Below are 11958 nucleotides of genomic sequence, written 5' to 3'. Positions count from 1 at the left end.
CACAAATGTGCCATATTGATCATCGCATCACTTTCTGACTGTTTCAGCTATGATAGCAAAGACCTAAATAGATCTTAAGATCCTTAAATTTCAACCATTTTAGCTTTTAGATGTGCTTTTTTTTCACTTCATAACTGAAACGGTTTTGTATTGCACCATGTCATATTATACTTTATGGAAAGCAGTTAACAAAGACAAATTACCCCAGAAGTTGTGAGCTTATACCTCCATTGCGTCAGATGTCTCTGTGAAGATTGTGTCTTAATATAGAAATAGAGGCTACTGAGTAACTTAAGTAGGTATCTTGTTGTTATAAAGTTTGGTGTATTTTGTGATTGCTGACAGGTGATATATATATATATATATATATATATATATATATATATATATATATATAGAATAAAATGAGTATAAAACAAGTCTTATGGTTGAACAGTATCAAATTTATGTAAGGCTTTGTAATGTGCTCATTCAAAGAAAAATGGGTGTTGTGAAAAACAAAACAAAACCAATTTACTAGTCTCCAAAAATGTGCAAAAGTTTTTTTATTCTAAAAGTCTCAGGTTAATAAGTTAGTAAAATAAAATTAAATTAAATTAAATTCAAGTTTTGGTATAGAGTTTTTTTTTTCCAAGATACAAAATGTTGCAAAGCAGCTTTACAGAAAAATTCAGTTTGTAAGATAAATTTAGTAGTAGCTTATCAGTGTTGACTATGTCAAATTGATGTATATATGGCAGAAATGTATGGTAGAATTCAGTTACCAAACAGACGGTGAATACTATTAACAGCAATAAATATGTTGCAATCAAACTTGTAGCAAAATTTGTTAGTTTATGTTGTTTCAGGGATGGCATCATCTGAGGTCTTCTGTGGGGTTGGAATTATCTCTTCTCAGGTGTTCAGTCATCTCAGGTCTTTGTAAAGGCTGGATCCAGACTGAAGCTTGTATAATTCCTAGTTAACACGGTATGTCAATCAGAGATCTGTGCTATGGTGGGGCTTGACACCTGACTGAAATTCTTATATATATATATGTATATATATATATATATATATATATATATATATATATATATATATATATATATATATATATATATATATATATATATATATATATTTAGGGCTGCTGCGATCACGATCGGCCGATCGTTATGCGCATCTCGTCAGTAAAGCCGGTGTTCTGTCGATTTGTCCTACGCTGTCAGATTTTCCTACCTCCCACTAAATCAGTGGGTAGTACAATTCCACAACGAAAAATTCTACTGTAAGTTATGGTTTATTAACGTCTACACCTACCATAACCCTAATCATACCCTTACAGTACTGCAAATACAGTAATTATGTGTTATATTGGTTGTAGCTAGAAGGGATACAGCTACAGGAAACCAAAAATAAATATTATTTTCTACCAATTAGATTGCGTTTTTATTAAAGTCTACACCTACCCCAACCCTAAACCTACCCTTACAGTAATGCAGATACATTAAATATTGCAGTAAACCCGGGTAGGAAAATCTGACAGGGTAGGATAAAATGTCAGGACACCGGCTCTGTGTAGTAACAGCTGCTCTATGTGAAATCACGCACCTGAGGGAATTTACCGCTGATTAAAGAACCGGCTTTACTGACGAGATGCGCATTAACGATCGGCCAATCGTGATCGGAGCAGCCCTAATATATATATATATATATATAGAATTTTTTATTTTATTTATTTATTTTTTGCAAGAAGGAGCACAATTGAGCAGACACAACTTTTTCTTAAATTCTAAACATACAGTAAATGGAAGATTTGAAATGGGTCTGTAATTTGCCGGTTCATTAGGATCTAGTTGTGGTTTCTTAATAAACTTAATAACCACCACCTTGAATAGTTTTGGGACGTGGTAAGAACTCTTGCAGTAATTTAATGGGTACAGTATCTAATTGGCAAAATGTTGTTTTAGATGCAGTGGTAAGTTTATTTAGCTTTTCCTGTCCTATATTTGTAAAGAACTGCAGTTTTTTCTTTGGGTGCGATGAATGAAGCTGAAGTATTAGACACTTTAGAATCTAAATTTGTTATTGTATTACTGATGTTATCTACTTTATCAGTGAAGAAATTCATAAAGTCATTACTATTAAACTCTGAGGGAATAGTTAGATTGGGTGGCGTCTGGATATTTGTTAACCTAGCCACTATGACAAATAAAAACCTTGGATTGTTTTGATTGTTTTGTATGAGTTTGCGGATATGTTCGGTCCTGGCAGTTTGTAGAGCCTGTCTATAGCTTGACATACTGTTTTTCTACTCAATTCTAATAACTTTTAAGTTCGTTTTTCTCCATTTGTGCTCAAGATTACTGGTTTCTTTCTTGAGAGAATGAGTAATAGTGTTTTACCATGGCACATTACATTTTTCTCTAACCTTTTTCAATTTGATAGGGGCAACAGCTTCTAATGTATTAGAGAAGATAGTGGCCACGTTGCCAGTCTTTTTGTCTTGTTGTGTTTATGGGTACACAGACCAGTTGATATAAATCAGGCAGGTTATTTGTTAATCTATCTTTGGTGGCTGGAACAATAGTTCTGCCAAGACGGTAACGTGGAGCCAGTTAATATCAGTAATACGCAGCATACAAGGAATTGGTCAGTAACATTGTAACTTTAAGGTACGATATCTATATCAGTAAGATCAACTCGTTATGTATTGATATAATTCAATCTAGCATATGATTTAAATGATGAGTGGGCCTGGTGATGTTTTGCTTGACTCCAAAAGAGTTTATTAGGTCAGTAAACACAAGTCCTAATGCATAATTTGTATTATCATCGCAAATGTTAAAATCTCCACAACCAGTCTGACGGGGCACATGCTTATAACAGTAGCTTGGTGGAGTAGACCAATATAATAATTTTGTTCGAGCCAGGTTTCAGTGAAGCAGAGTACATCAAAACTATTATTTGTGATCATTTAATTAACAGTAACTGCTTTGGGTGTGAGTGATCTAATGTTTAGGAGTCCAAACTTAAAATAAAAAAATGGTTTATATTTATTTTACATTTTTCTGGTTCATGATAAAAAATTTTCTAGAGCCTGGATTCAATTTATATTTTGACCTCACTATTCGGGGAACAGACACAGTCTTTATAGATTGGACAGCACAAGTACTTCTGTCATTTAAGTGGCTAGGACAAAAGCCATCATAGTAGTTATTTGAGAAGAGTTCTGCTCCTACTCTGCTGAGGTGCAGGCCATCAGCGCGAAAAAGCCTAGGTCGCTCTTAGAAAAGATTCCAATCATTAACAAAGAGCAGTTTCTGTTCTTTACACAATGACAATAACCGTTAGTTTAAAGCAAAAAGACTACTAAACCTTTCTTGTCTTCATCTATATTTGGGAAGTGGTCATGACATGATGATCGTCGTTACGGTTGATGTGCTGCGTACCGTCTTGATCAGGCTCCTGAAGTCCCTCTTCAGCATCTCTGTCTGCCTCAGCTTGGTCTCATTAACCCCCACGTGCAGCACAACTGCTCTCGTTGCCCTTCAGGATCGTGGGTACCTGCACAGAAACATCGAGAACAAAACTAGTGATAACAAGGTGCTCAGATTGTTCTTATTGTAGAATACTATACTGCAAAATTTTTCGTTGTAAATTTACAATAAATAATTGGATAAATTTTGCATGACTTTCACAGTAAGGATTACAGCAATATACTGTGAAATATAGTCACAGCAATTTACTGTAATTTTATATCTGTGATATTACAATGCATTGTTGTAAAAGCACAACTGTATACTGTAACTTCACAGCTTCAGTGACACAGCATTACTGTGATATTACAGTACATTACTGGGGAATTACAATCTTTTGCTGTACATCATTACAACAAGGCCCTGTACTTTTACAGTGTGTAGTGTGAAAATAATGTACAATTTGACAATACTTTACTGTGAATTTACAATGTATACTGTGGAAGTCATGCTAAAATTGTCCAATAACTTACTGTAAAAGTAATGCAGATGAAGCTTCCATTTACTGTGAATTTACAATCATTGTACAATTAACCCCCTCCCCCCAACAAACAACTCTGAGGTAAAGTCAACGTTAGCCCAATGGCATATTTATTAAAAAAAAAATATTTTTCAATTGTACAGCAGATGCCAAGTACTTCAAGAGTCACACGCAACAGCATTGTAGTGCAAAGTTGTCTGGAAAAATTACAAAAAGAACAAGGCTACTCAAAACTGAGCCTGACAACTACCGCTGCAAAAAAAAAAAAAACTAAAATAAATAGCTGTGATTGGACCGGCAGGTTTTTGTCAGCACAACATGTGTAGAAACCCAGATTGATCTGCAGAGCGAAATTGAATGAGTTTGCGAGATCAGGATGGTCTCACCAGGCTAGCCTCATGTACCTCGTTTGTCAGCATTTTTGCCCTCAAGACAATCATTGAGTTGGAAGCCTGTACTATAATGTGAATTACAAGATTAAACGTGATCTTAAATACCTTAAAATATCTCAAATACCTTTGAATGAACTCCAGCGTCGAAGATCCAGCGGTAGGATACTCAAGGTTGAATACGTAATAGCTGCTGAAGAAAGTGCTACTCCATGTAAAAATAAAGGGTTTGGGCCCATCACGACATGTCCCTTGATGGATATAAGCCATCCAGAGGGCTTCATCATGTCACCTGAAATGAACAGATACAACATTATGTGTTATGAGCACTTTGGATCTGCTTAAGATACAAAGGGCTATACAAATGTAATTATTATTATTAATTGTGGTCATTTAGATTTCTAGAATGAAAACAAAATAATGAGTTAGAAATATCGGTACTAGATCAAAGTAACATTACCTTGAATGATCAAGCAGGGGGTTCCGGGGAGTTCTGCAGTATTGACGTCCACAGCAGTGGCACATGGCTGTAACATAGTTAACACACAATAGCATGGATTTAGGATAAAGGATAAATGTTCATTGGTCAGAGGTAGTAAATCATGCGAGGTATATGTTGATAATGTAATCACTCATTTTGCATTTTAAATATTTGAATAAAAAATCTTACATGAACTTCAAGCATCAAACTCTCTTTCGGCTCTTTGAAGTACAACATTAGGAGCAGCAGGATGCAGGCAGCCTTGTCAGAGTCTGGATCATAGCAGGCCAGAACATCACGGATCTTTGGGTTGTCCAGTGTTGCACAGTAATCCAGGATGGTCTGTCCTCTTCGACTAATTGCCTCCTGTAGCTTCTGAAGGACATCAACGTCCATCAGGAGGTCTAAGTGTGAGAATAGGCATTTCTGAGAGAAGAGAAATGGCCATTCCTGTTTGATCTCAGACATCACTGCAGCAGGCACTTTGTTAAGGTATTTCCGCAGGATGATGCATGTCTTTTCCATCATTGGTTCTGCTCTCTCTGCCCCACTCATTCCTTCCTCTGTGTACACAGACATACAAATGTATTGTTAGTACCCAAGTAACAATTTGGTCTTGTAGCCGCCCAACACACACAGTGTTCAGATCTTGACAAATTACTAAATTCTAAACAAAATTACCCAAAAAGAGAGTAGATGGCATGCCTGAGTAGATGATCAGCAGATCCCTCTTTATATTCTCCAACGTTGCCTCTGTCTCCCCCTCTGGCAAATCTGCTGGGCCCCACCTGACACACCTAGGAGTGGGCATCACAGAGTAACAATACTATTGGGGATGGTTATAACTCAGAAGTTGGAGCAAGTCATCTCATGACTGAATGGTCAGCAGTTTGATTCCCTGTTGTGACTGTTTAAATAGACCCATCCCACAGAAGTTATGTTACAGTGTAATAGTGTTGTAAACACAGGTGTATTTTATCAAACTAATTAAAGGGATATTCTACCATTTGGGGAATTAAGCTCATTTTCCACCGCCCCTCAAGTAAAACAATTGATTTTTACCTTTCTCCCGTTCATCCAGCAGTTTCCTTAGTCTGGCGATACCATGTATAGCTCCAGCCTATAGCATAGATCATTGGATCGGATTAGACCTTTATCATCTCGCCCGCAAAGTGACTAAGATTTCAGGAATTTGTCCTATTTAAAAGTTGTCCCTTGCTGCGTGATATCACTGCGCCCATGGTAAGTTAGCAACGTTCCTTGATTATTACACCAGAATGAGAGTATAGTTCCATGTAGAGCTGAAACAACGAATCGATTTAATCGATTAAAATCGATTATTAAAATAGTTGTCAACTAATTTAGTAATCGATTCGTCGCTAAATAAATTTTATTTGCCATAAGCGGCTCATTTCGTGCATATTTCAAATCTGCGGTGACCAAAGTGTGGCAGTACCCTTGTCAAAAAATCCTAAAGGATTCCAATAAGAAAACTGTACAGGATTCTAATTGGATTTTCTATCATATTTTGGAACCGTTCCTATAGGATTCTGATAGGAATAGTCTTGTAGGACAAGACATAAATATCCTGTAGGATCATTCCTATAGGATTTTAATGGGATCCAGTTGGGTGACTGTTTATATGGGATTTTTTTTTTTATTCTAAAGGTACACTTTTCCATTGTATTTGTTTTATGAACAAATAGTACTTGCAGTTTGCCTAAACTCACCCTGATGAAGACATTGTTCATTGTACGTTGCACGACCTTCAGTAACATTGTAAAAAACATAAGAGGTGATTTGTGCAGCAATACAGCATTAGTGCAAAAATTTCTAAGGGACTGGTAATGAATTGATCACACGCACACACAATATGTAGAACTTGTGCTTCCAATGTAAATTATTCACACTAAACCAGTTCTATACCCAAAGGGAGGAACATATCTATAGTGAGGAGGAACATATAAAGTGTATACAGGAGACCAGAAGTTGAATATAAAAATAACACTTTACTGTAACAACAACAATAATAATAATAATAATAATAATAGCAAATACAATCACATCACAACACAGAACAATAAAACATCAAACAATATGTAGAATATGATATTGTAACTCAGTATAATACACCTCAAAGGGAACTTAAACTGTTCATTTCATTTAATACAGTACTATTTGTGTGTAATGTAAAAACAGAGAAAAAAAAAACTGAAAAATATTGTATCAAATATATTTCAAAGCAATAATGCTCTGTCACATGAACATATGCACGATTACTTCCTGGTTTTAGATAAGCCAGCTCAGTCATTTCGAGTCGTACTGTGCTTTAAGGGGAGAGCACTTTTCTCAGCTTCTCTACAAAATCTATTCACAATTTGAAAAAAATCTTTGTTAATCTAAGAGGACCAAACGTCCACATTTACCATTTCAGAAATGACAAACGCGAGTGTTAAATATTACGCCGGTAAATCTGCTAAATTTTTCTGGACTCATTGCTTCGATTGACAGTAATAACGGAAGACGCCATCTATTCGCCATCTATTCTCTTGTCATGCGTGTCTTCATGTACACACAAATATCACGGGAGAACTGTATCATGTCAAACTTTTTAACTGGAACATAAAACCTAACCTGCACAGCAGAACATATTAATCCATCAATACAAATAAAGCGGTACACAAAACCGTAAAGCACAATTCAAAACGCTCAAAATGTTGGCAGAACAGGCATTTTGTACTCGATTTTATTATAAATGGCATACATTATTATTTAATATAATAATATAATATACTTTTTAGAGTCTTTCAATACATTTTTAACAAGTTTAACAACGTTAATCACTCGATTTATCAGCTTCCTCACCTGACCGTTACCGTTCAAATTATGCACGCTACAGTGTCACGCGCACTACTACGTTCGGATTTCTTAAAGGGGAAGCGTCACGACAAAACCATTATAGATGTTTGTGTTTCTATGAATTCTTAGTCACATGTAATACATTTTAACTTATTCAGATATTATATCAATTAAAATATTTTCCTTACTGTATTTTGATTTATATATATATATATGTATATATATATATATATATGTATATATATATATATATATATATATATATATATATATATATATATATATATATATATATATATATATATATATATTTGTGTATATGTAGGCTGCATTTTTATGGGTTATAAATACACACACACACACACACACACACACACACACACATACACAGTGCTACTCTAAAAAAGTTAAGTTACTCTTAAAAAGTAATTAACAGAATCAAATAAGATCCTACAGGACAAAGTGAATTTCCATTTAAAAATCACAATGTCCAATACAAATCAATAAAAGATCACATGAAAAAATTAAATCCCATTAAATTAAACACAATATCCAATAAGATTCTAAACATCAAATAAAATCCTACAGGACAAAGTGAAATTCCATTAAAATCAATCAGAATGTCCAATAGGATTTTAAGAATCCAATAGGATCCAATAGGACAAAGTTAAATTCCATTAAAATCAATCAGAATGTCCAATAGGATTTTAAGAATCCAGTAGGATCCAATAGGACAAAGTGAAATTCCATTAAAATCAATCAGAATGTCCAATAGGATTTTAAGAATCCAGTAGGATCCAATAGGACAAAGTGAAATTCCATTAAAATCAATCAGAATGTCCAATAGGATTTTAAGAATCCAGTAGGATCCAATAGGACAAAGTGAAATTCCAATAGGATTTTTTGACAAGGGTAATGAGCCACCGGAGGTTTTACTCAGCCAGTACAGCAGGTGAAGTAGCGAATAGCCAATAGCTGGCCTCGTTTTATGTCACGTGCTTCCCGAACAGCGTCTCTGCAGCATTCAGCGGGAAGTGGGAGTACTTTACTTTGAGCCTTCAAAATGAAGAGTAACCTGTAAATTCTGCACTACTGAACTGTTTAAGGGGCCGTTCACATATCGTGTCTTTTGCGTGCTCAAGTTCGTTATTTCCTATGTAGGCGCGCAGTATGCACTCTCATAATGGAAGCGACGCGGTCGCGACACGCACGCGGTGCAATGCGCCCGTTTTTCCAGGCGCGTCCACACCGCATCCATTTATCCTTTGCTGAAATTTCCGGGTCTTCATGGAGAGGGCACGTCATGGTTGCTTAGCAAAGGCAGACGCCTCAGGGGCGCTTCTGCCCGAGCGCTTTGGAAAGAAGGAGAAAGCGGCGCGACTAGCGTTTTCCACGCGTTTTTAGGTGCGATATGTGAACGGCCCCTAAGAATTTTATTTGTGCAGATTCTCCAGTACAAGGTTGTTTGCAAATGTTTAGTCGTAAAAGCTGATACCATTGCTTTTTAACAGTTAACATTTAAAGCTTTACAAACATGTTATGTGATCAGTTTGTCGTTTACCAGTTCATAATTCAGACTTGCAGCCTAATTATGACTGAATGAGAGAGGTAAATGTTTGAGTATATTTAAAATGCACTTCTTTTCTAAGTATTCACTGCTCTTTTTCACACAGAAGGTTTTTTGTGTGTGTCCCAATTTTTTTTTTTTCTGGACAACCTTCTGATGGATTTTACTTTAAATTGTGAGTTCCATTCAGGTTTCATGCCATTGGCACTTTTTTTTTTCGAAGGATTGTTTACAATTTCACAGCATAAGCTATAAAGCTTTTTCCCAGTAAATAATAAAATACAATGCACTGCAATTTTATTCTGTTTTATCCTTATACTTCGTGAAAATATGTTCTCAAAGATTCCTTAAGCTTTGTTTGGGATGTTAAACTACTTTAGGAGCTCTAAGGACTGCCATGGTGAAAACAATATTTGAAATCTCCTTGTGAATTTTGCTAGAGTATGGGTCAGTGTTTTGATTGCAGAAGAGTTCGACAAAGGATTACTAACATAATAAAACAACTCCAGGTATATTTTTGATGAGGATATGACAATGCAAAATGGTTAAAATCTCTTAAAAATCTATGCTGAATGATAAAGACCCTTTATTAATAATTTACTTGGGGAAAAAATGGAAAAAACTAAAATATAAGTACATAAACCGATTAATCGATTAATCGTAAAAATAATCGACAGATTAATCGATTATCAAAATAATCGTTAGTTGCAGCCCTAGTTCCATGTCAGATCAGCCTAGAAAATCACCACATTTCATTTTCCCTTACTTTTATTGCATGTTCTAACTTGAGAAGAAACTACTTTTAAATAGGAAAAATTCTTGAAATCTTAGTCACTTTTAGGGCGAGATGCTAATGGTCTAATCCAATCCGATGATCTATGCTAGGCTGAAGTTATATGTGGTATCGCCAAACTCAGGGAATGACTGGATGAACGGGAGAAAGGTAAAAATCAATTGTTTTACTCAAGGGGAGGTGGAATATCCCTTTAAGGTCAATGTATTTAGTGTATCACAACCATGCATGCCAGAGAGCTACTATGCACAATATCAGATGGCTCAGATAAATCCTAAATGGAACAAGTCCATAATCACAGGTAATTACACCTGTGTTTACTACACTATTAACATCGCAACATGATTGCTGTGAAAAGGGCCCATGTCAAAGTATCAATAAACTAGTCAAGAGAAAAGTATGTTTTGTCCTGTTTCAGTGTTATTCATGGTCATATACAATGCTTTCAAACAAATATTGACAGACTTTACATGTATATTCCCACATACATATTGCCACATACCTGTATTGGTCAACAGGACCTCTTGCCAGTCTGGCCCCTCCTGCCATTCCAGTGCGCGGTCTTCTTTCTCTGCAGCATTGAGCAAGAGCTTTATTCCTATTTTTTTACTCCACTCTCATTTTTACATGTTGCAGAAGAGAGTGACATCCGTCTCCAGCAGTATCACCGTGCTTGCCAGTGTCGCCAAATGATTTTGGAAGGTTCCTGAAAATGTGGGTGGGATGATTAGAAAACATGTCACCATTGTGGCACTTATGACAGAAGCGTACAGCTAATGTAAGGATTACTTAAAGGAAAGAAGTAATAAAAGGAAAGATAGGGAAAGAAAAAGGAGAAATTACACAAAGGCAACCAACAATAAGAATTTCAGTTTGAATGCAGAATATGATCATTTATTATTGTAATTTAATTCTAGCCGGATGTCAAAAATTAAAGATGTGTATATATATATATATATATATATATATATATATATATATATATATATATATATATATATATATATAGTGTTTTTTTTTTTTCTGTAGCACTTTGAGATTGCTAACTCAATGTAAATTGCATTTACAACTTTTACAATTATTATTCATTCATATCAGGACAAGTGGGAACCCTAGTGTTAAAACCCTCCCGTTGTCCAACACAACGTGAGAATAACTTACTCCAGTTAACTTAGCTCAGTCATGTTGTAACTAGGATACCTGCTGGAAAAAAAAGAAAAAGAAGAAAAAAAATTAATGGACCGTTTGAATCAATAAGTTATTAAAGTTAAACAGCTAACGGTAAGCCCTGCTAATCTATAATAACCTTAACTAATTACAGAAATTTGCACACATAAATAGTAAAGTTTGTCCCATTACTGGTTTTATAAACTTTACAAATACCAAATTTGTCTTAACGGTGATATTGACATGCAAAATTATAGCGAAACTCTCGTCATTACTAACATTACTACTATTAGCAAATGCTGTGAGAGAATTTTCAAAAAAAAGCTGGGCACTTGCTAACAAAATGTGAACGGTTGTAAGTTATATCCGCTGGGGAAAAAAATCATGGACCGTTTGAATCACTAAGTCATTCAAGTTAAACAGCTAACGGTTAGCCCTGCTAATCTATGATAACCTTGACTAATTACAGAAATGTGCACATATAGCAATGTTTGTCCCATCAATGGTTTTATAAACTAGTATAAAATAGTGACATGAAACATTATAGCGAAACTCTAACTTACATTACGTTACTACTATTAGCAAATGCTGTGAGATAACTTTCAACAATTCCGGGCACTTGCTAACAAAATGTGAACTGTGTCATGCGATAAACGTTTATTTGAAAGTATATATTATAATTATATTAAAATAACATGGG

The 11958-nt window shown here is 35.1% G+C and overlaps 1 protein-coding gene across 1 annotated transcript; it reads right to left on the bottom strand.

Annotated features, from left to right (window-relative positions):
- Window positions 1–3495: 3495 nt before the first annotated feature.
- Window positions 3496–11296, bottom strand: LOC127969298 (uncharacterized). The gene is made up of 7 exons (XM_052571149.1): window positions 11253–11296; window positions 10594–10797; window positions 5062–5669; window positions 4852–4918; window positions 4519–4683; window positions 4407–4459; window positions 3496–3549 (listed from the first exon to the last, which is right to left on the bottom strand). Exons 3-7 carry the CDS (start codon window positions 5449–5451, stop codon window positions 3496–3498), a joined length of 729 nt encoding a protein of 242 aa, XP_052427109.1. The 5' UTR covers window positions 5452–5669; window positions 10594–10797; window positions 11253–11296.
- Between the last annotated feature and the right edge of the window lie 662 nt (window positions 11297–11958).

The sequence above is a fragment of the Carassius gibelio genome, chromosome B12 (genome assembly GCF_023724105.1).
Source record: "Carassius gibelio isolate Cgi1373 ecotype wild population from Czech Republic chromosome B12, carGib1.2-hapl.c, whole genome shotgun sequence".
NCBI classification, from domain to species: domain Eukaryota; kingdom Metazoa; phylum Chordata; class Actinopteri; order Cypriniformes; family Cyprinidae; genus Carassius; species Carassius gibelio.
Note: the sequence above shows the minus strand (reverse complement) of the source record. Positions and strands in the feature narration are given on the sequence as shown.